Source organism: Argiope bruennichi, chromosome 9 (assembly GCF_947563725.1).
Source record: "Argiope bruennichi chromosome 9, qqArgBrue1.1, whole genome shotgun sequence".
Lineage (NCBI taxonomy): Eukaryota > Metazoa > Arthropoda > Arachnida > Araneae > Araneidae > Argiope > Argiope bruennichi.
This window is the reverse complement of record NC_079159.1, coordinates 94939323-94965630: the sequence shown is the minus strand read 5'-3', so window position 1 is coordinate 94965630 and position 26308 is coordinate 94939323. Positions and strand designations below refer to the sequence as shown.

At 30.8% G+C, this 26308-nt stretch overlaps 1 protein-coding gene across 1 annotated transcript in view; it reads right to left on the bottom strand.

Moving 5' to 3' along the window:
* Nucleotides 1-378: 378 nt before the first annotated feature.
* Nucleotides 379-26308, bottom strand: part of LOC129985021 (uncharacterized) — a 57084-nt gene continuing 31154 nt past the window's right edge. The window contains exons 3-4 of the mRNA XM_056094950.1: nucleotides 2828-4612; nucleotides 379-479 (exon numbers count right to left, since the gene is read on the bottom strand). Of these exons, the coding sequence (XP_055950925.1) occupies nucleotides 379-479; nucleotides 2828-4612 (1886 nt within the window). The remainder of the gene's footprint in view (nucleotides 480-2827; nucleotides 4613-26308) is intronic.

The following is a 26308-nucleotide window of genomic DNA, read 5'->3' as shown; positions in this document are numbered from 1 at the left end:
GCTTATTGCCAGATAATTCAGTTGTCTTCAGATATTCTGAAGTTACTGTAATGTGGAAACGTGCATAGTAAGTTTGAAGTTGAAATGTTATATTTATCAACATTAATTTAATTAAGCTATTCTGATTTCTTCAGAGGCAACTAAAATATGTCTGTAAGAGTATGTCAGATAAACATACAGATTCTCGTTTTCCAGGAAGGCGCAGTAATGCATGTGTGTTATGATGGTGGCATTTCCTTCGATGGGAAGCAAAGATGCCTCCTGAAATAATTCAGTGATTGCCATTTTCTTTGATCTCTCCCAAAACAAAGCCCCATAGTACGCAATCATTCTATATATCTTTCTGATATTTGATTGCTTAAAAATATTTATAATTTATTAATATGCGTTGCTCCCTATTAATTCGCTTTCGTTCTCCAATCCCGATGATCCAGTTAGCAAGCTTTTAAACTCCATTGCCATTCGTTCAATGCTAGAAGCTTGAACGAAAGATTTCCATGATAAGAACATGCAATTTCTGATTGGTCTACTTCCTATTAAAAACTGAAAGCTCCACAGTGAGAACATCCTTTGCTTGTATCTCCGATATCTAAATATTGAATAAATTTTTCACATTTTGCAGCCAACTTAGTAGTTCTACAATCAGCTTTTATTTCAAATTGCCAGATTCTTGCTCGATCGTCGCATTTTTTTCCATCTGATATCGCTGGACGACCCATTACTATTTACAAAACGAATGCAATTAACACGTTTATTGCCTAGGTATTAGACCAGCCCAAAGACGAAAAAACTACCTGGCAAGTTTCCATTAGTGCCTCCAGAAATGATGTGTCTAAAAGTAGAATTAAAAAATAATATTGTTTTAAAATCATTTGCTGATAATTTGGGGTAAATTAAAGCTGTAATTTTTCTTTTTTCTCTCCATTTTACCGTCAAGTGCAATATAAATACTTACTACGACGTAATAATAATTTTTATTAAATATTTCAAACAACACCGGTGTTAAAGCTGCCTAAGAAAAACACCGTTTTCTTTCGCTTTTTATATTAAAATAGAAAAACGATATCCCCCCGGTAAAAAATTCAAACTTTGTTTATTCCATCTTGGGATTGATCTACAAGTTGCCATCTACAAAATGAGACAGCAAAAAAAATATTTTCTTAAATAACGTTGCCATTCTAAAATAAACAAATAAATAAAATAAAATATTAATACATTTTCAACATCCTCCCACCTTTTGATTATAAATAATAATCAAAATATAATACTATTAGTTAAACACAGTTAAGAGATTCAATAAATGGCAACGTTTTACAAATTTTCAATTAATATTTAAATATAAAAATGAAAATTAATGTGAAAATGTCCAATCAAAAACAAAATAAATCACAAGTTCAGTCTCTCTGGCAATTTAATTCTTCTTCCGGCTCTACTAAATTTCATCTCGTTGCCAGAAGTACTGTCAGAAGTTTTGGTGATGTCATTTGACTTATTCAAATCATCTGGTGTCATCGAAGTGGAGAAGTCATCAGAGGATGTTAACTCTAATGGATATATTCTTTGAATTGGTCGCAGGAAATTCTGCTGTGAAGTTTGCACTCGAACAAGTCGTACATTTCCATCTTTACCTAGTATGATTTCTGTGATACGACCTAAAGGCCAGACAAGCCTCTTTTTATTATCTGCTCCCACCATAACAATGTCACCAACAGTAACTGTACATTTTCTTGATTTTTTATTTCTCCGCTGTATGAGAGCACCCAAATACTCAGATCTGAAACGATTTCTTAAGTCTTTAAGCACTGCTTGTCTGTATTTGAATCTATTGCTCACAGAATTTTGCTCTACAGCATCTATATTAGGAAGATTGCATTCATGCACATCTTGTATGAACATCGATGGAGAAATTGGTTTTATAGCTTCCTCTTAGCAAATGTAAGTTAGAGGTCTTGAGTTGATTACACGCTCGCAGTCTGCCAAAACCGTTATCATCTCCTCATAATTGAGACGTGCATGTCCTAACACTTTCTTCAAAAGATCTTTTAAAATTCTAATTAATCTCTCCCACCATCCGCCCCACCAGGCAGCAGTTGGAGGATTAAACTTCCAGTCAATAGAGTTTATTGCTCCATATTTTTGGATACGGTTCCAATCCAGTTGTTTTAAATAGTTGGCTGCTCCAACAAAATTGGAGCCATTATCGCAGTATATTGTTGTGCATCTTCCCCTGCGAGAAACAAATCTCCTAAAGGCCATTAAAAAAACATCAGTCGATGCAGCAGTAACAAGCTCGAAATGAACTGCTCTGTACACTGCACAAGTAAAAATTAGAACCCAGCTCTTCTTGTCTTTAAGGAATAAAGGTCCAGCCATATCAACGCCAGTTATCTGAAACACCGCAGCATCCTTTACTCTATTTTCTGGAAGGGGGGGGGACTTATAACTTCTATGTTCTTTGAGCTATATCTTTTACACGTAATGCAATTGGCCACCACATGTTTCACCGCTTTTCTTCCATTTAGGATCCAGTACTTTTCTCTAAGTGCATTCAATAGTATCTGGACTCCAGCATGACAGTTCTTAACGTGAGCATTATAGATTAACCGCTTTATCACTTCATGCTTCGGAGGAAGAACAATAGGTTTAAGAAAATCTTCACTGTCCTTGCGATAAATAATTTTAGTTTTCAAACGGATGATGCCAAGATCGTCTTTAAATACTTGTAGGGTTTTTAATCTCTTTTCTTCTTCTGGGAGAAAAGACTCATTCTGTATCATAAATAAAACCTTCATTTCTGCTTCCTGAAATTCTGTAGCGGTTAATTCACCATGCTTCTTCTCAGTTATATTTTTGCAGTTGTTCATGAAGCGGAGGATCCATGCAACAAGACGAACTATTCTATCATAGTTCGAAAAATATCTGTAGTACCAGTTTGCAACACCACAGGCTTCATTATTTGATAATATAAAAGTCGTCTTAGACTTTTCCTTTCTAATCTCTTCTTCATTCCAATCATGGTTGGTGGAACCCATAATGTTTTGAAATTCAAAAGCATTTTTCATCCATTGTGGACCCTCCCACCATCTTAGGGAGACTAGATGTTTTGCCTTGCAGCCCCTGGAAGGTAAATCTGCCGGATTCTTATCACCAGGTATGTGTCTCCATGATGTAGGATTACTCAACTTCCTTATCTCTTGGACTCTGTTCCTAACGAAGTCAGACCAATTTTCTTCTCGCAATATCCATGCAAGCACTGTTGTAGAATCACTCCAGTAATATATCGTAACATTTTTCCAACCAAGAGCTTCAACAACTGAATTCGCTAGCCTCGCTCCAATCACCGCCGCAAGAAGTTCCATTCTTGGGATAGTTGTGCCTCTTAAAGGAGCCACTCGAGATTTCGCTGCAAGTAGAAATAGCTCGATTCGACCATTATTTTCTATTCTAAGGAATGTAACAGCAGCATATGCATCTTTGCTTCCATCAACAAACGTATGAATTGTGCAGTTGCTTATATCTTTTGAAGATGCTTGAACACACCTAGGAATCTGTATGTCAGACAAATGCTTAAGTTCTTGAAACCACTGTAGAAATTCTTTACGAAGCTCACCAGTTACTTCTTCATCCCAACTTGTACCTAATGTCCATGCCTTTTGTAGCATTATTTTTGGACAGAGCATCACTGGTGCAGTGAATCCAAAAGGATCAAATACTTTATGTACTGTAGATAACATACTCTTTTTAGTTACTTTTTCCACATTAATGCCATCCAGCCATTTCATGTTAATTTTCAAAGTGTCTAATTTCTTATTCCAAATAAGACCTAATACCTGAGTTTCTTCCTTTGAATTAGTTTCACAGTCGCCAGACCATTCCCATTCTCTAAGATCAAAACCACCTTTTGCCATCAAGGTTTTAGAATTGTCAATGAATCGATCTAATTGGTCTTTACTGTCGACACTAGTAACGACATTATCAATGTAGAAACTCTCCAAAAGTCTTTTCTTCAAAGATTTTTCAAATCCTTCACATTTTTGAATATGGTACTCAATTACTGAAGCTAAAAGAAAAGGGCTACATTTTACCCCAAAAACAACTCTTGTGTGACGAAAAACTCTCAATTTCTTTTCTTCTCTATTTTCCCACCACAAAAACCGAAGAAAGTCTCTATCCTCTTTACGAATACTAATTTGCAGAAAAGCTTTCCTGATGTCAGCTATAACGCCAAGCTGTCCCTCTCTGAATCGAAGAAGAATATTTGGAATAAGCTCAATGAGATTAGGACCACATTCCAAGCACTGATTCAAAGATGGATAATTTGCTAATCTCGCTGAAGCGTCAAACACCGGACGAATTGGAGTAGTGCTGCTGCTTAGTTTTATCACTGCACGGTGAGGTAAATAATTACCATAAGAGTTCATTTCGTTGGTAGGAACTTCCTCTATTATGTCTTCATCTAACCAATTTAGAAGAATATTTTCATATTTCTCATACATATTCATAGCTATAAGTTTTGAGGTAGTGTAGTCGAGCCTTTTCCTCGCCAAATCCAAGTTGTCGAGCAAAGGTGACTCATCATCAGACCATGGTAAACAAACCTCATATCCACCATCTTTATTAATTGTTACCGTTTCTAGAAAATGCTCCTTGGTCCGAAGATCAATCTCGTTCTTAGATTTTTTCTCAACAGGATCATTGATTCCGATTGAATCTAATTTCCATAAATTTGTGATTTCAGCTTCATTTACAAATAAGGACAGCACTGTTAAAGCCAGGTTTTCTTCCGAAGATTCTTCCTGTGGTACCTTACCCATTAAGGTCTATCCTAAGAAAGTTTCTACAGCGACAAGACCTGAAGATAAGACTTTTCTTTTGCCAGTTAACATTTTCCCCATAACGTCAGCTCCAATTAGAATATCAATGCCTTCACAAGTATCGCTAATATCAGTTATATTAATCTGATTTTCCTCTAATTCTTTTATCCAGGGACCTTTAAAAACCGGTCTAATATTGTCACAAATGATAGATTGATCCTGAACTTCAAAATTACAGCCGAAATTTCCAATCAAATTTCTCAATTTTACTTTATAACAATTATGTTTAAATTCATTAGTGATAACGCCACCAAAAAGAGAATGTACCAATTTTTCACATCGAACGGGTGTATAATTCATTTCTTCAGCTACACTTTTCAAAATGTAAGATTTATGTGATGCAGAATCAAAAAGTAACCTCACAATTTTCTGTTTATTATCCGATACCACTTTAGCTTTGAGAGTTTGAAGAAATATCTTAGGGCTGTTTTTATTAAAATTAGCCATATTAACATCTAGTGCGGGTTTATCTTCTTTTCCCTCTACAGACATCTTTTGCGAATCAAGCACATCACACTTTATAGGAAAATGTTTTTTAGAACATATCAGGCATTTTAAAACTGCTCGGCATCTTTTAACTGCGTGAAATGGCGATAAACATGCAAAGCAGCATCGTTTTTCCTTGACTATTTTTTGTCTTTCCGATAGAGTCATTTTTTGAGCCGTAAAGCAATCTGAACTTGAATGTTTACCACCGCAAAAAACGCAAGATTTCTTTACATCTTTATCTGCAGCAGTCGTTAACAAACCTATAGCTGTAGGTACTTTATTTCTCAAATTCTCCGAGCTATATTGTTTCTTTTTCAAAGGTCTGTATTCTTGGCCCTTTCCTAAACCGAAACCGGCTACAGCCAAACATATTCTTTCTTCTCCTTCAACTTCCGTTTTCAAAAATTGCATCAAATTATCCAATCTTCCTTTCGCGTCAGAGTTAATACTGGAAATATTACTACGATTCCAAGCCTTTAAAAATTCAGCTGGGAAACACGATTCAACCATAGGATACAAAATGGATGCACATTTATCTGTGGTTACACCTAATGTTTCTAACGCTCGTAAATATGATTCAAGCTTATCATACAAAGAAGTTAATGAAAATGTTTCTTTTGTTTGCACAGAAATAATTAATTTTAATAATTCTCTCACATACACTTCCACTAAAATATCTTCTCTACCAAAACGCGATTTTAAACCATCAATAGCCTTTTGATAGTTGGCGCCAGTTGGCGGAAAACTTTCAACAACCTCTCTAGCACGAGAACCAGAAATTGTTGCTTGAACTAGGTACTGAAATTTGTCTTCTGGTGCGATATCCTCATCTTTATGTATTTGCTCAAATTGACTCCAAAATGGGAGCCAATCTTTAATATCGTCGCCAAATTGTCTAAGTTCTAATCTAGGCAGTGTAAACTTTCTCTTATAATTATTTAAATCAGCAGTAGAATTAGCAGAAAATGACTCACCTCTATTTTGAGATTGTATTCTTGCCAATTCTATTTCTTTTTCAATTTCAAGCTGCAATCTTCTATCTTCCTTTTCAGCTTCAAGCTGCAATCTTCTATCTTCCTTTTCAGCTTCAAGCTGCAATCTTCTATCTTCCTTTTCAGCTTCAAGCTGCAATCTTTTATCTTCTTTTTCGGTTTCTTCTTTTAATTTCCTTTCCGAAATAACATTACTTAAAAGTTCTTGAACGAATTCTGGATCATTCTTATATTCACAACTACTTAAAATAAGATCTTTTAATCCAACTATCGTAATATTTTCTGATACGTCTTCTCCAATTTCAGACGCAACGTATTTCAGATCTTCTTTTTTAAAACCTTTTATTGCTTGAAGCATCTTGATTTATTTTGTTTCGAGAAAATCCTGTCGCGGACGCCAAAAAATGTTAAAGCTGCCTAAGAAAAACACCGTTTTCTTTCGCTTTTTATATTAAAATAGAAAAACGATATCCCTCCGGTAAAAAATTCAAACTTTGTTTATTCCATCTTGGGATTGATCTACAAGTTGCCATCTACAAAATGAGACAGCAAAAAAAATATTTTCTTAAATAACGTTGCCATTCTAAAATAAACAAATAAATAAAATAAAATATTAATACATTTTCAACAACCGGCAAAACAAACCTCAAATGTCATGTGTCAGGTGACTCACTATCTACCAATCATGAAGCGAATAAAAAGCAACATTTACATACGTTTTTTTACATAATATTTATTTTTATAAATTATATATACTTTTCTTTTTAATAATTATGCTGGCAAAAGGACAGCATAAGTGAAAGAAAACTGTTCGATTCTATTCTGGGATGATATATGGCATACCATTCAATGCCTCCCACAGTATGTCTTCTGGTGAAAGTTGCCATGGAACAAAAGTAAAAGAGAATCCCGAATATTTATTGCACCATCTGTTTCAGTCTAGACCACATCACTAATAGTGTGTTTTGATAGTCTTGAGTGATCATATATTTACCCACAAACATCAGCATGTGCCATTTTCGTCATTAAGCAATATTTATCTGTTGAAACTCGTTTTTATTTATTTCTATCACATATGATCTTTTAATCAAGAATTTATTTTGCATCTCATTTGCTTATTATATTTTTCTCATATTTTTGTTGGATAAAAACAATTAGAGGACTGAGTTTTCTGCTGCATTTCGTATTAATTCTGAAGTATCATCGAATTTGTATGATCAATGTATAAAAATATTCAAAGAAGATGCTTTTGAATATATTGCCAAAATATTTCTAAACGTTTTTTCTCATATGGTATATAACCAAAAAGGATTCAAGATGCATTTTATTATATTTTTACATCTTTTACGAAAATATCCAGTTGTAGCAATTAAGTGAAACCACAGAAAAAAATATTAAGAAATGGTGTAAGTCACTATAAATCATACAAAATGAATGGTTCTTATTAAATTATAGAGAATCAGAATACTTATAAATAAATGTATTCGCAGATTAATTTCCAATAAATATGATTTTTTTTTTTGAAAATGATTACTGAACTATTTTGTATCAATTCGTTTTTTTATCGTCGATATTTGTCATAAAATATCCAAATATTTAGTTCTAAAAATGAAGTAATTTTGGTAGTAATTAAAGCTATTAATAGAAGAAACAAAATAAAAATTTTGCTAAACGCATTTGTGACATTTCTATTTTTCTCCATTTGACTCAGTTATAAAAGTGTAATTTTATAGTAACTATTTTCTAAGTATTTAAAGAGAGTAATTATTTCTCTTTCAACGAGAGTGGCGAACAAGTGGTAGTGACTTTGAGTAAAAAAATGTTTCTACATTTGATAATATTTATAATGTAATAATAAATGATAACTAAAAAAAAACTCATGAAAAATATTCTGGATTTCCGTTTATTTTTATTAAAATTTTATTTTCTATTAAAGCCAACTTTATATCTTAAGGTCAATAAAAACTAATAGCTGTCCATGCCAAATATATTTGCAATATATTTGTGTGTGTGTGTGTGTGTTGAATAATTTTAATAGATACATTCGAGGGCTCTCTTTCGCACCAGAAAACAAGAACAAAAGTGACAAAAACTTTTCCTTTTAGTCATTTTTATCAAGATATTTTGATACGGATTCTTTTGACAGATGTCGAATTAGGAAAAACAATCTTCGGTATCTTCTCTCGTGGCATGGGAAGCAAAAGAGTCATCATAAAAATAATTAAATAAAAACTGGGATTTGTATAAGGAAAAAAGGGAAAATTCTGAAATAAAATATTATGAGATAATTTAAGATAAAAATTGGAAAATTAATTAAGATTTAAATTAAATTAAGAGATATCATTAAGCACACATACATATATAGATAGATACATTCATACATATATATATTATATATATAATAACTTTATTAAAAAAGCATCTATTAAAAAAGTTTTTTATTAAATAAGCAATTTCTTCAATAATTTGATACGTCAATACTCTTTCAGAAAAATATTCTTTTAGCCGGAGAATCCCAAAAATAGATCGAAGTTGATTGACAATATCATTCTTAAGTTCATTTTTTTCAAACGTCTGTAGAAATAGAAACTCCTCTTTTTATATGGAAAGAGAAACAAAACTTTTTACTAGATATTTCTATCAAATTAGTCTGTAGAAACGTCAGTAGCGTGTCAACTTTCTCCAAATATAAGCTTATTACATCTTTTCAAGTATCTGAAATGACATGCTGAAAAGCTGTCGAGAATATAATGCTGTTTTTGAGACATCACATTTGAGAGGTTCATTTAGAACAGATTTCAGACAAGAAAGTCTAGACAGCGAAAAAGTTTTTCGCAAAGTAAGAAACCTTTAGAAATATATAAAAATAATTTTAAAAGTATTGCTACTTTTATATCATATGGATATATCATTATCATTTTATATCATACATCATTATATCGTATGTTATTTTATATCATATGGATATGTTCCATATGATACATAAAAAGTATCTGAAAAGTTATTAACTGACGAGGTATTTAGCTCGCATGTCGTTTCGTTGACAATATATGCATACGCCAACTGGTATGGTTTCTCCAAAACTTTTTCACATACACACCTTTGATTCTGATTTATTTTAATTAATTTTTTTATTTTATTTTCATTTCGAAAAGATATTCTTTGTTTAAAACTTTGATTCATTATTTTATTTATGATAGTCTTCATTGAAATGAATTTTTTTTCTCTGTAAGAATTCAGGGTGTTTGTAAAATCCTAGTAGAGTTTAAAAACTATTTGGTTAAAAAAATTGCAGTGTTTACAAACATAAAGTTTAGCTCTCAATTTGAATGACGTAACTCAATAAAGGATATGTTCCATATGATAATTCTATAATTTTATCGTAATATTTCACTCAAAACTATTTGTATGGGGTTATATTTAAATGGCTTAGAAAAAAGAACTATTCATTTTCTTTTATTCTCATAGAAACGGTGATACTCTCAAAAGTAATACCAAGAGCTTGTGCAAGGTTGGGGTTTGAACTCTCAAAGGTAGGGTTCATAGCTGAGTAACAAAGCTACTAAACAAAAGTTTACACTCCTTTACGGAGGTTGTTATCTGGCTTATGAAGTTACCACCACAAGCTTATGGCGTTAATGATTGACAATTGATTGATTTTATGATCGATTGTCGGAACTGGTTCATCTGATTTCTTTCTGCCGATATTTCGTTAAAGGTTGTACAAAGGGTCGGTCTTTAATCTGATGGCAGCAAATTATTGTTATAGAATATTCAAATTATCATCTTAGTAGATAATACTAGTAAAAATCGTCAAGTTCATTTTCCCAGAATCCACATGAATTTCTAAAACTCAGAGTTTTCTAAAAGTTCGACATTTGAGTTTTGAATTAATTGGAGAAAATGAAAAAAAATATTGCAGTTTACAGTCTTGCGTACAAAAAATTGCAATTTACATCCCCATTGAAACTTATAAATTTTTGAAATAAATAGTAAATGAGATGACTAATAAATTTTTGACAAAAATCATTTGTATGATTACTGTGGCAAATTTGATAAATGAACGTAAAGTTGAAAATTTTCAAGTGAATATGAAGCTATTGATTTCGTACAATTTATACAAAGGATTTTGTATAAATTATATAATTTAAAATATACAAAGATTTTTTTTTTATATTTCTAATCTGTACTTTTAAAAACTAGTCAGCTTAAATGAAATAGTATATATATATATATATATATATATATATATATATATATATATATATATATATATATATATATATATATATATATATATATATATATATATATATATATATATATATATATATATATATTCACATACTGATTAAAACTCCTGTTCCTGCACATCATAAGCATGTTTAGAGATTTAATAAAAAAAAATATTAGAAATTCGAAGTGATGTCATATAGACCATGTTTAACAGTATAAATTTATTATTTATTCACATTTCCCAAATTTATTTGATCGCTAAAATGACAATGATAATGGAGTATTGAGATGAGACTTGGATCAGATTTCCTTGTTGATAAAAACCAGAAATTCTATGAACGATAAACTAAAAAATTGATGGCAAACTTTTATAATTCAAGATGAAAATTTACATATAATTCATAAACGAAAAGGAACTAACACCGTCTAGTCCAAGAATCCAGATTTATAAGAATAACCACTATAACGATATCACTGAAGCGAGAACTAAGACTGAGTTTTAGTGGCAATCACATTTCACAGTACAATACTTCCTTTAGAAGGTGTTATTTATCATGACAATGATGTTTACTCAATAAGAAAACATTTATTTACCCACCAGCGATGACAGGACGAATCACCATACCGGTAACTCCCATCTTCTTACTTGAGGTGTCTGGTCGGAGGGAAATTTATTTTTGATAAAAGTCTCTGCATATAGTTTTATTATATAGCGATATACAAGATCAGTTTGTACTAATCTTTTGCTTCTTGATTCAAGCTTAAACATTGATTTTTTTTTTTTTTTTTTTTTTTTTTTTTTTTTGTATAGATGCAAAAAAATTCACCAGCATCAAATTTATTTTCATATTCCATACAATTCAATGCGAGTTCCATTTTTTCCCGCAATCACAATTCACACATGATAAACCAGATCCTTTGAAATATCACAAAAAATAACAGAAATAAGTGATTGAATAGTGTCAGTAATATCTGTTTCAAATAACATTTTTTTAAAAAAATTCTGAAATTCTTTAACATGTTCTTTCATGCAATAAACGATGGATGCATTTAGCTGTATTTTGTTTTATTTGAAAACTATATAAGTCGGAAACTAAACCATAACTTTGTGAACATTTCATTTCAGTTTCAGATGGAAGTTGTATTCCAATTTCTGCTTTTATCTTTCTAGTCAAATTCAAAGAGACCAATGGATCGTTAATAATTTAACCATACCACACTCCAGCCTGTATTTATAAGGACGTTTTTAAATAAAAGAAGATTGACTTCATTGGAAAAAAAATTCTGTTAACATAATCAACTAACATTCTGACAACGTCGTCACTCATGGGTTCTGTATTTGGCAACTCTAAAAACAACTTCCATCACACTTTATTAGATGTTGAGAGCATCTTTTGCTAATTCTAACGAATATTCATGAAATAATTATTACATAATGAAGATAATAAAAAAGTTAATAAAGAAAGAATAGTGTATTCTTTGTCAATTTATAATGGATATTTTTTTAAAAAGGGCTCTCTGCTCTTGATATTAATAGGTTGAAATTTTTTAAACGAGATATTTTCATGAGATTTTTTCGCATTTCTTATAAAGTTTAAGTGTTAGAGAATCCTTTTGAGAGATGCATAGGTTCCTTGTTTATATTTTAACATTCTCGTATTTGACAAAGAGAAAACAACTAATCATAAAAATCATGCGTCGCTAGATTTTAACTTTTTCTATGATTTATACCACAATGAAAAAAAAATATTTGAAAATTGGAAAAAGAAAATTCAATCAATTTCAAATTACAGATTAAATTTTTACTGTCCTCTGCTCGTCATTAGTATAAACAAATGATGAAAATAATAAGTGCGAGAATAACCATATGCTTATTGCATTTGCTGTTATTTATAAACCATCTCTTTCATAGCCAAACAATCATTGCATTATAATTCAACGAACGAGCATATATCTTGCATGTCCAAAATTCTAGAATCCGTACCAAGAATCCCGTATTTGGACCATTTTTCTTCTGAAGGATTTCCCAAGACTGTGAACTTCTTCAATTAGAAACAGAGTCTCAGAGAGCATGTAGAAAGCGGCCAACTCGATCTACAACTTAGCCTCGTCCACTAATTGAAATAAATAAGAAGTGTGCCCAAAGCTGGACCTGCGCCACTTTGCCTAGAGTGGCGTCCGGTCCCAGTGGTCTGCACATTTTCTCCGTAATTTAGTTCGCGGAGAAAAAGACCGATCCACTAAAGAGCCGGATACAATCTCCCGGATTATTCATTTCGCATTTATTTTATCCTCCATTCGGTCGCAATTGGGGGGCGGCGCCCTCCTTTGTTAACCAGCTCCCCGCATTAGGAACTCCGGGAGGGACGGAATGCGTGCCGGCTGGATAATGCGACTTAGATTACTTTTGCTCCTTGCCCTACCCCCCCCCCCCCCCTTTTCGCCCATCCGGTGCCGTCCGGTCCTTTCTTTCGGTGGCATTCTGGGATTGGATGATTTCTTCACCTGCATTTGTTTACTAGATATTCTTGGACGGATATATTCGTGTATTGTTTTAGTTAAGGGAAAATGCCCCTGCTTTTGTAGATATTTTCTGAAATTTGTGACATATTATGTACGACAGTCATAATTATAATCAACTTATGTAAAATACAGAATGTTTCAAATGATTGGGAACAACTTTAAAGATAAATAACTTATAGACAAATAAGTGTGTCTGATTTTATTTTCATCTATTTTTTTTGGCATTTTTTCTAATTTAGCTTAAAAGTTGAATTTACTAGTTCCATATCTTATAACTTTAAACGAGCAATTCTCATATATATATTTATAAAAATGTATTTCATGTATCACGGAAACGGCTGTAATGATTTGGATCAAATTTTATATCTAGATAAGACTTTGCCTTTTTAATTTATCTATATAGGTGTTTTTCCTGAAAAAACACAACTTTTAAAGCACAATATATATATATATATATATATATATATATATATATATATATATATATATATATATATATAAAATGATACTTTAATTATTATTTCAATTTAATTAATTTCCAATATTTTATCTTAATTTAGCCCATAGTAACTTCATTCTAAAACTATTCTCTTACTTCGTGATCCAATTCCACTTTCTCTACTTAATTAACTCAAGAGTAGCTTTGTAAGATTACCGAATCGGCTGAAAACCTCACATTCCCACGTTCCGCGAGAAGGGGTAGAAAAATGTCCAGTGAGCACATTCTTTTTAACCCTTCAACCGGCTGGAACGTAGAAAGTCGCTCCAACGTGTCTCTTGAATACCGGCTGGAACGTAGGAAGTTGCTTTCCGAAAACTGTTTTGAACCCGGCTGGAACGTAGGAAGTTGCTTTCCGCAAACTGCTATTAACCCGGCTCCAACGTAGAAAGTCGTCAATGCTTTCCCCCTTAAATGCAATAAACGGGGTGGGTCATCTGCTTGTTAAGGTCATTTTGTGGTTTTCGCTGACAGTTAGAATTTGGGGGGTCCCTCCAATTAGGGGAACGAACTCCCGAAAAGGGGAAATAACGCTTTTCGTAAGAATTCGCGATTGCAGGATCGATTGGTGATATGAGCTGTATACTTCATTTCTGATTTGGATATTTCATTATTTCGCCACAAATTTAATATCCAAATGAAAACTATTATACTTATTAAAGGTAGGGAATCCCTCATATTTACATGTCATAATCATGTATAACAGTTAATGATTGTGATTAGTTCGCAAAAAAGTACGTTTGAACTTTTAATAATACTTTTATTAAAATGCTGTAAAATATAAAAAAACAAATCCTTATATAAAATTTTTAAATTTATTTTCATCCCAATTATTAAGCGAGACAAATATTTATTTTTAAATGTAATTTTAACTATTGTTTAAGCTTTGTATATAGATTTTGGCCAAGCATTTAATACGTAATGAAAGGCAAATTTGAAAATTTTTGGATCTAATTATTTATTTTTTACTGTTTAGAATGAGTTTTTAGTAAAAGCGTTTTTAATTTTTTTTATAGACGTTTTTATTTAAAGTATCTTGATAAATGTAGTTACTATTATTCTCTTATACTGCTTAATATTATTTTTTATTTCACTATTTAAATACAAGCGTTGTTCACTGGTTTTTGCAAATCATATTTGTCTTTCGTTTTTTTTGGGGGGGAGGGAGAGGGCTCAGGTTATAAAAAAAACCGCTTTTTTTATAAATATAAAAAATATTTTTTTAGAAATTATATCTTTAAAATATATAATTATATTATAAATATATATTTAAAATCTCTATAAAAAAATCAAAGCACATTCAAATGGGAGGAAGAGTTGTGTCTTGTGACGGGCTGCGAAAAGCGTAAATGAAAAAAATTACTTGGTAATAATAAGGACTATTAAAAAAAGTTTGGCATATGAAAGAACGAAAATATATTTAATAAATGGAAAACATTTATTTATATTCTTCAAAATTGGATGATGTGTATGATATTGCTTTGAAGAATAGAATTAATGAATGTATCTGTGCAATTATAATTATTGCTTTGCAATAAAACAGCATTAACTATTTAATGAAATTAAATAAATGCATTAAAGGCTGATACGATTTCTAACTGTTTGAACGTATCACAAGGCTGTGGATTCAGAACTTTTTTTATCTATGGATCTCGGTTCCTTTCAATTGCTAGTATTCGGTAAGAAAATCCATGTGTTTCTCTATGTGAAAGTAGTTTTTCGGCTTGTTCGCATTGTTAAAAGAAGTTTTACGATCAAATCAAGCAGTAAAATGTCGGTAGGTTTAGTGCTTAAAGTTGCCGAAGTTACATTACAAAGAGAAGTGTTACATCTGGTGAACAACAGCCTATTCAAGGAAAATTAGTGTCTCAAAATGGGTTATATAGAACATGCGCCAGGCAGATTGTACAATAGAAGTACTTTTAATACGAATCTTGCATTGAAAGGGAGGATATTTTCCCTTGCTAGGCATTCAGCAAGACAAGAATTAATTCTTGAAAGAGGTTTTGAGTAGTTCTTTTAATCTTTACCATTCTTGAAATTTATGAGTCTTGGATTCAAAAGATTAATTCATCACTCCTGAAAGCGGTGTTCTTTTTATTAAGTTAACGTGGGTATTATGGCAATAATCTATGAAAAAAAGTTTTTAAGCTTTGCTCTTTAATCAGTTTTAGATTTTATGTCAAACAAAGTGTGTGCTCTACTATTTTTGATTTTCATATCCATTAAAGTTTTTTTTTCATAGAAGATTTAAAGACGTATTTCTTAATATATTCAATAATAAGTAATGACTAAAAAATAAAATAAAAAATTCGATTTCTCTGTTCACTAATACAATGCAAGTGGGTTTTCTTACTAAATTTGTTTATATTCTGGTTGAAATTCGGCCATTGATCAGATACTACTGAAGATTGTTTCCAATAGAAAAATTGCTTCCTTTAGGAAATTTATTTCTAATGCACTTCCTAAGGGCAATCCTAATAGCAATTTTCAAAAATGAGCTAAAAATGTTTCACCAATGCTTGATTCTGCACTTGAACTTTATCTAAAGTATAACAGAATTTTTAACAAAAGCATACCACTGAAAGATACTCAGCATTAAATAATTAGTTGGATCATATCTTGATATCAACAATGGAAAAAAATTAGGTTGAAATGATAGAAGCAACAATGAAGACAATTTAATTTCACTTCCATAATGAAATATATTGATGTAAAATATGCTTAAATTCGATAAATTAATATACAAATGTCAAATTAGTTAATTTACTTTTCTTCGAATTACCACGGAAAAATTTTAATTAAAATTTTTACTATGCTTTAAAAATTCATAATTTACGAAAATAGTAGCGTTTGAATTTTTAAAAAGCTATTTGTGAATATTATTTTTGCTTTGATAAAAAGTAGTTACAGATGATAAGAACATCATGAGACATTTAACATTATGAGAACATTTTAACATCATGAGACCACGATGAGTCATCTGTGACTAGACCACCAATAACTTGCTGCTTTATCACACATGATTCTCCGACCTGTCTTTGCTAATTAATTCTATGATGTAACAATTCACGCTTATCTCTATTTTTCTTAAAAATATAAAATAACTTATATATATATATTATTTCTGATTTAGCACAACCTTCTTAATATGTAATGTCATTGTTAAGCAAATTTTCTCCCATCCAATTTTTGTGACCGGAGGATAAGATCATTTAAATGAAGAATTTCTGCCCTTCTTGCACAAACTGGAAAAATAAGGAACTGGTAAAATAATAAAATAATTACAGATTCATTAATATCTATAATTTGTTTTATTTTAATGAGTGTGCCAAAATTTGTAGCAAGTATTTTTATTGTTGCAATGAAATAAAAACCTTAATTTTCACTCACTGGTTTTAAACGTTATTGAAGTTATGATTACTTACTCTAGATTGTTTTTCATTTATTTTATTGTGCATCTACCTTTTGAAATTCACATGCAGCGAAATACCTTATAAATATTGCCAGTGAAATTCGTTTGAATTGTTCAGAAATGAAGAGCATGGAAGCAAGAGTCTGAAAGGGTAATTCTTAACTGTTGGACACATGCAGCTAAGTCTCATTTTTCGTAAATTATCTACGAGATAATTTACGAATTTTCATAAAAAATCATAATGTTGTAACTTAATAAAATGGGTACAGTTGAAATTTTGATTTCATTGATGGAGTTAGATGAAAGAAAGATTCTTCGCAATATTTAACGCCAGAGAAATGCTTGGATTTATGAAAATATTTCTGCACTGACTATAAGTCATTTTTACCAAGATTTGTGACAAAATTAGGAATGATATAAGAAATTGACATTCAAAATATTCACTTATTAAAAATATGAATGAAATGATGATTTTTATCAGATATAAGCCTCGTGAGTAAATGGATACACTATGTTTTCTTATTTTAGCATTAAAATTAACTTTAAAAATTTATTATTTCAACTTATTTTTTAATTATTTCAAAATAAGATAATTAGTCAAAAATATTCAAGTTAATAATATTTTCATCAACATATTATCATTAAAATATTCACCTACTATATATTGACAAAAGATTGTTTTATTATTTTTCAAAACTTAAAAAAATGAAATGAAAAACAAAAATCAAAAAATAAACAAAAATTTTTTATAAATTTTTATTTATAATTTTCAATAACAGATTATAACAGATTTATATCCGAAATGAATGTAGTATTTTTAAATTAATAATAATTTTTTATAATTTATTTCAATCAGGGAGCTATAAATCATGCTATTTTCATTTCGAATACCAAATACGCGAGTAAAAGGCTTACAACTAAAAATTAGAAAAAACTTAAGTAAAATTCACTGAATGTCAGTAAAAAGAATGTATTATATTCGTAATGCAATTTGATGAATGATAATTCCTTTTAAATAATTTATTAAACAAATTTTTCTATTACTAATAAAAATTTATAAAATCATACTGCGGATTTTTTTTTAAATTTATTTTTGAACAAATTCTATTTTCTGCAAACATTGCAGATTAAAAGAGAAGTTCTTAGTTCTCAGAGCGAAAACCAACTTCTTAGTTGAAAAACCGCATGGCAATTGCCCTGCGTCGACAGATTTATTACTTGATTGATCAGTCAGTCCTATTCAAAATCCCCGGTGTTTAGGGGGTGGCGATGGTCGAGACGCGGGAAAGTTTACCCCCTGTTGTTAATGGTCAGGGGAAAGCAAAAACATACCAGGCCGGTTTAGGAACGTTCTGCCAATTTCTTTTCTAGTAAATTGTGTTCAACCTTTATTTTGACTGCGGCCGTTTTAAGAACATTCTTAAGCTGGACAGCCGACGCTCGATGGGTTAAAAGATCCCTGTGTTTTCTCTTACTTCGATGACGCTTGTAGCAAAAATCCCTTTCGAAATCTCATTATATATTAGCACTATGAAGAAATATTTTCCCTATCAAAATCTTGGGTTATATAAGAACAGGGATAAAATGTTCAAGAGCTTTTTCATCATTCCCTTCTGTGTGCTCATCGCTTGTACGTATGCCTGCTTCTCCAAAATGAAATAAAACGACGTCACGAAATCGAAAGTTTTTTCATTGTCTTCAAAACTGCATCCTGCTTCACATAAAATAATGCTTATATATATATATAATATAATATAACTATTAGAGCTTATATATGCTCTCATGCTGACATTGCCATATAGTGCTATTCCGTAAACATTTTGTGATATTTGCATAGTTGCCATAGGATGATAACCTACTGGTTCCTAAAAATTTTGTGAGATGGCGCTGTATGACATTATACGAATATATGTTCGGCTCGCATCCAGTAGCAACAATGTAATATTGCAAATTGGTTCGAATAACATGTTAAACTAATGATTTCCTTATTTAAATGACCATATGTAAGTAAAACTGAAAATATTCATATGTAATTAGTATGTATTTCGTATCTAAATATTTTCTCCGAAAAAAATTTAAAAACCGAACGAAGCTCGAACTCCCAGGTACTCTTCCAATTTATACCATCAGATAGCACTGCGGTTAGTGTAGAAATATATGTTACATAAGATCTCCAATGAACAGAGAAACGGCTTAATAAAGTTCATTGTCACGTGCTCTATTCAAAATCATAGATGCCAGTAGAGACTCTGGACTTTTCGCTGCATTGAGCATTAATTCTAAGAGGTGATATACCAAGATTGATAGAAGATAGATAGTATTGCATTGTCATTTAGTCGCGAAACTCTCAGAAAAATTCGTAATATTTCTTTTTATCAGTTCCTATCAGTAGAAATATTTGCAGTGACTGGATTTATATTCTTTATCAAAGATTTTGCGGGCACACAAAGGCACTAGAATACTTGCGCTTCAGTCTTTCCCCCTATCAGTTCTACGAGCAGTTAAGCATAAATTTACAAAGCAGATAAATATATATCTTGGATGAATATACTTTATTTCATCAAAGATTTCGAAGAATTGGTTCAGTTCTGAATTTCTGAGTTCGTAGTATAGGGAATAACAGCTACTAGGGAATGTAATGAAAATAAAGTAGATTACAATTTTAATTTTTACATGCAATTTGAAATCTGTGAGGGAAAAAAATAGAAAATGAGTGTAATCTGTACTTTTTGCGGACATTTAAATAATGTTATTGAATTTTCCTAATTTTTACACTGATGACTTTCAAGTATATATCTACACTTTCCAACAATGGAAATGAAACTTAAGTAGTTAAATAAAAAATTGCAAATTATATATAAAAATCATGCGCGTTTTATTCGCTTTAAATCTAAGTATTACGAAGATAATTTAAACAGAGTGAGGGAGCAAATTTACTGATTCTTTTCAAATGAGAAATAACTTATAAATTAAACTTAATTTGTAAATTAACTTATAAAATAATGTAAAAAATTACATAATTTTTATTAAAAGCTAAATATAAGTTTGCTTTAATGCATTTTATAACACCAGTTTGGAACGTAGTATGACTATGATATAAACTATTCTTAGTAAGTTGCCGATGGCAGTTAAAAATTAATCCATAAAAAACATACAAACTGCAACTGCGACAAATTTATTTTTTTATAAACCAGTACTACATTAGTTTCAGAAATGGAAACAATGTGACGACAATATTTGATTTTCTTGACAAAAATAATTTCATTTCTTTTTTACATCCTGTATCTGTAATCTTCGATTGTTTTCAAGTCATTGATTTCTTTTAACCTTATTTCACCCTAACATACAGCATCTTTGTTCCGAAGAAGAAAAAAAAAATCTTCTCAATTAAATAATTCATCTCCTTCTTCCTAATCGAAACACTGTGTCCCAACTTTCTCCTTCCTTTCCAACTTGCTCCTTCATTCCCTCCTCCTTCTAACGAAAGATCTACTGCATACGGCCCAACGTTAGATCACTCGTAATGGGCCATACATCTTCAGGAAACTTTAATACGAATGTTTGTATACTATATTGCTGTCACAAATACCATCACCGTTACCTGATCATGTTTTCACGTAGAGTAATATATTTTTAAATAAATTTTATATGGTTTCAAAATACTGTAAAGAAGAAGGAAAATTCTTCTGATACGCTCTTTCCGTGATAAATAGCATTTAAAATATGGCCTTTATGCTATAATGATAAATATATTATTATATAATGTCATATAATGATAAATGTCATTTAAAATATGGCTTTTACACTATAATGATAAATATATTGAAATATTATATAATGATAAATATGTTTAAATAGTATATAATGTTATATAATGATAAATGCCATTTAAAATATGATATAAAAGTTGATATTAACATTCATCCCGATTTTTTTTAAGATGACATATTGTGTTTTAAACAAATAACATTTTAACTGCTTAATAAGCTTAGATGATTCAAATATTTTTTCTGATAGCACGCTTATTTTCTCAAAATGTGTAGTGCAACACGATTAAATGTTTAACAAAATAATTTTATAAACAAAATACTAATATAAACAAAAGACTATATCTGAATTAAACGTCGCATGTACTCCAAATGAGTACTCAACAAAACATTTTAATAATTTCGTTTTCATTCGTGTTTAAAAATGTTCTCTAAAATCAACCTAAAAAATATCATTTTGTGTATGAACGAAATATGTTAGTCTTAAAATAAGCTACGCATTTATCAGAATTTGTTTACAATTCAATTCAATGTATTTATTTATTTCTATCATTATGAAACACAATAGAATCAATTGCTTACAAAACTATTATAAGGATATTTAAGTATTTCAATAAAGAATGAATTGTTCTATTGTTGAATAAAATATTTTAATCTACAGAGAAAAATTGAAGTATTTTTATTCAATAACGTTAAAAAATGCAGAAAGGATTCTGAACTATTGTTATGACATTGATATTCTAAATCACAGGAAAAGTTTTGTGCTTCACAAATTGAATTTATGAATATCTGAGTTTTTGTTTATTTTTTTAGATTAAACATTGTGGGCTTGGTATATAAATTTATTTCAATTGTTCTTAAACTCATCGCTGTTTCAGAGGATTTCAAAAATTGCAAACCTATAAGTGTTTTCGTTTTTTCTGCTTCAATTCTAAAGATTAAAATTCATTTTTAGAAAGAAAAAAAAACTTGGATTTATGCTTTTTTTTTATTGCTCTTTAAATCTGCTAAAAATTTAACAGTTGAAAAAAGGAAAGTAAGCGCCATTAAATTATCAAATGTCAAAGCTATGAAGTTGTTCAAATGTTTAAATTTGATTAATGAGGTTACACTTTTGATATTTAAAGTTTCCATCAGAAATTCAAATTTTAGTAAACTTAAAATGGTAGTTGATGAACCAATACGAAAGTTTTAAAGAATCAAATACATCAAGTCGGAAATTTTAAATCACTCCATACCATAACTAACTGTTCACTTTATACTTCGTAACCCTTCTTTTAGAAATCCGCACTCGTGTTACGCTTGTAGAGCTACCTCACGGTAATCTTTGTGATTGAATGTGAAATTTCTATATCATATTTTTATAGCTGTTAAAATAGTTATGCCATTGATTTCATTCCTTTATTGAATTTAATTACCGAGTTATATTTAAAATAATAAGGAATATCTTCCGACAGATTTCTCCAGCAAAAACCACTCTGCCGATTTCTAAAATTTTGGTTTCATATGAGTGCTCGTACCCACTTTCTTTCTTTCGCCACAGAATATCCCCGAACTTGGAATCTCTAGGATTCCCTGTCGGTTGAAAGGATATACTTGGGAGTATTTATTAAGATAAAAGAAATACACATAAAAAGACATAAAAAAACAATATACACATAAAAAGACATAAAAAAACAATATACACATAAAAAGACAAAAAATATCATCAATACACATAAAAAGTAACTATATACAATATTATAAGGATGAGGGAGGTGTTCGGTGGGGAGTATGAGTAGATGAAATCTATTGAAGGTAATATATTCTGGAGAAGAGCTTGGTTGAGAAATGAAACGTAAATTTATACTGGGCTTGGGTCTGGAGAAATCAATTCCTCGTTCTCTTGTAGGAACCGCACAAGATTTCTAATTTTAACCTTGGACATCTTGTTTCTCATAACGTTTGTCCACCAGATATATTCTAGGTCGTGGGTGGGTTTTTTGAGATGAAAAGACGTGGTGAGAGGGCAACTAGTGGCATAATGAAGGGGATCGCCTACTTCGCCGCAGCCACATTGATCAGATCCTTTAATATGGAAGCTCTTGAAATATGAAGGGAAAGGGCCATGGCTCGTACCCACTAGATATATCATTAAATCTCTTCCTCCCTCCTGTCCTTCCTTTTTGAACGGAATTGAAAACACAAAACTTCGTAATGCCTTCTCTACGGGAAAATCTTGCAAAAGAGTTCACCAGCTATAACTACAGAATTGACTTCAATAATTTTGGTTTCATATAATAGCACGTGACTCCTTGATATATCATCAAGGATTTACTTTCCAACATTATTTTTGAGAGAAAGCGATAAAACAAAACTTCGTAGCAGATTCTCTAAGATGTTTGAGTGTGAGGGAAGCGGAGGGATTTGTGTCAAAGTTCGTATACCAAAATCACTGAACCGATTTCAAAAACTTTTATTTCATAAGAAAAATTATTAACCCCATATATATCAGAAATTTTTGTTTGCCTTTCACCGTTTTACTGTACAGTTTACTGTACACCCTTTACTGTACAGTCTCAAAGAGGAAATCATGCGACAGAATTTGCCATTCGCACCCATTGAACTGATTCAAAACATTTTACAATATATGAATACTCACTATCCTATAGTACATCATGAACGTTCATCCACATAAAAAAAATGATGAACGATTTCACTTATTAACATTTATATATAGGGTGGTTATAATTAAAGTTACACTTTGAAATGGTCGTAAAAGGAAAACTACTGGACCAAATGTTATCAAACTGGGTAATAATTTAAAGGAAGTCATGGGAATTTATTATCTGCCAAAAAAAATTCAAGAACTCATCACCAATTGTGAAATGGCGCTGTATGCAATATTGGTAAGCAAAATAGGACATGAAAATTTCGGTTTAAAATGTTTTTAATCGTTTCTGAAACGCGTTACAAAGCATATTCAATGTATGTTATCTCAAAATTCACTGTTTATGGTGATAATCGAAACAATTTGGTGGAACTGAAAGAAGCGATGCACCGACATGTCCGTAATTTTCCTTCTGATATGCAAAAAGCTACTGTTGAGAATGCAGTGATGTGATTTAACTTGCTTTCAGAAAATGGTGGACGCCACTTTTAACAGGCTTTGTAATACGTTTCAGAAACGATTTAACACATTTTAAACCGATGTCTTCGTGTCCTATTTTGCTTAACAATATTGCATAAAGCGCCATTTCTCCCTTGTTGAGTTTTTGAACTTTTTTTTGGTGTAAAATTCCCATGACCTTCATTAAACTATTACCAAATTTGATAACATTTGGTCCAGAAGTTTTCCTTTTATGACCATTTCAAAATGGAACTTGAATTATAACCACCCTGTATTTAATATGTATTCTCCATTAAGCAATCAAGTATTACGCTAAGATTATATTTAATCATATCCCAATTATATCCCGATATTTAAGTAAAAAAAAAAAAAAAAAAAAAAAAAGATTGAAAAGCAGGTAAATAGCCGAAGAATAAAACAAAAGGAAATCTTTTAAAATATAATCATTAAAATAGTATTATCAAGTATAAATAAATTTATAAAAATTTATTTATAATTTTACTTATAAAATTAGTTATGATTTATAATTTTATTTATTATTTATAAAAATTATTATATTAGGTATTTATCAAAATTTGAAATTTAAAAATAATATTCTGAAGGAAATGTTAAATTTAAGTTACGCGTAAAATATTTTATTGAAACATTTCAGACAAAGTAATGCAGGCGAACCAGATGGTAGTAAATGTTAACTAAATATTAATAAAAATACAAAGAAACATTTAAACAAGATTTAGATCTCATTCTAAATACTGCATCTGAAAGGGAAGTGTTAAACCACATCTAAATTCTATTCATCGATCCAAATGGCTTAACGAAGTTTCAATTCTCATCGCTGTTATTTCATAATCAATATATCTAAAACCTCTCTGAAGTTTAATGGATATAACTTCTTCACTTAGGAAACTCAAATGCAGGCCTCATTTATAACGGAATCAAATAATTCCTAGAAATGCGCATGTCGTGTGAAAAGAATAAGGTTTATCGTTCTAATAGCAGATAAATACCCTGCGGGATGTTTTAATCCAATCAATACTTTCTTTGCTGCAGACCCAGACGAAGTTCCCATCCTGCCTGCCGACTTCCATTAACTGAAATGTATCTCCATATAGCATCTTTTCTTTTTTCTAACGACCACTCGATAAATTCTGTTTCTTTTTTGATAAAAGGAAGTGATTCCTTTTCGCCATTCAAATCGATAACGGAACTTTACATGCGAAGGCCCAATCTCTTCCGGTCCCACCAGGGGTTGAGGATACAACCTCCCTAAAAATAAAATTCAATTCAATCCATCCCCTCCTAAAAATACAGCACTTCCGCAAACTATAAAAGAATTTAGAAGGGGAAAAAAATCAAAGGATGGAGCGAAAAAATTCCCCTGTGTTTACATTTCCTTAATTTAAGGAGGAAGCAATCTCACCGGTGCGGAGTCATTAAGTTTATTTAAGTACTGATTATATTTTTGTATAGGTCAGTCGAGAGCTCTGCTTGCAAGAATGATGGTAATTACGTAGATGGTTTTTATCATGCTGTATAGCTCGCACCGGCCGTTCTTAACGGCTATAACAGCTGCGATAATTTCTGGATAGCTGTGCATCAGAAGACATTTCTTCGATAATGAAGCCAGGATTAGATGAAGTTCCGACCTACTAAATTTTTTATACCAGGTTAAGCTATCTTAAATAATGACTTTTTCTGACTCCTTTATTTAGATTTCTTTTGCGATTTTCAAGTATTTGTGCCATAAAATTCAGGGAGGGGGGGGAGAGGAAACAAACGTATAGCTTGGGGTCAAACATGAAATCCTTATTAATTCTTGAATGAGACTCGTAATACATTTTTTTTTTGAGAACTTGAGAATGAGTGCTATTTTTTCACTTCACTTTATTATAGTAAGATCAACAGCTTGATATGAGGCCATTACTTAGCCATTCGAATAAGGATGTGGTTATGGCTCAAGGTATTTTTATAGAATAAATTATGCCTTAGCCTTTCTTGAGGAGAAATTCTTGAGAAAAAATAGGTAAGAGACATTCATACAGTTAGATTGGTTTATTTGTAGTTTATTTTTGGCAACAACCATTCTTTGACCATACTATTCCAGCCTTAAGTGTGAACCTACCATTGTTTAAAAATCAATTGTGCTAATAGTTAGAAGCAGTAAAAAGATGACAAAACGACCAAATAAGAAAAACTCTGTGAATATCGAAACAAAATGATAAAAGTGGAAAGATGCAAATAAATTAAAGAATAAAATACAACGAATTTTATAAAAGAGAACATGTTAATTATTAGTAATTTTATCAAGCAGTCTTAAAGGAGTTATAGAAGGTGTCTGACAGTAATGCAAGTTTTGTGTCTTTAAAAATGGACATTCCACCAGCATATAAAATGTAGATAAAAA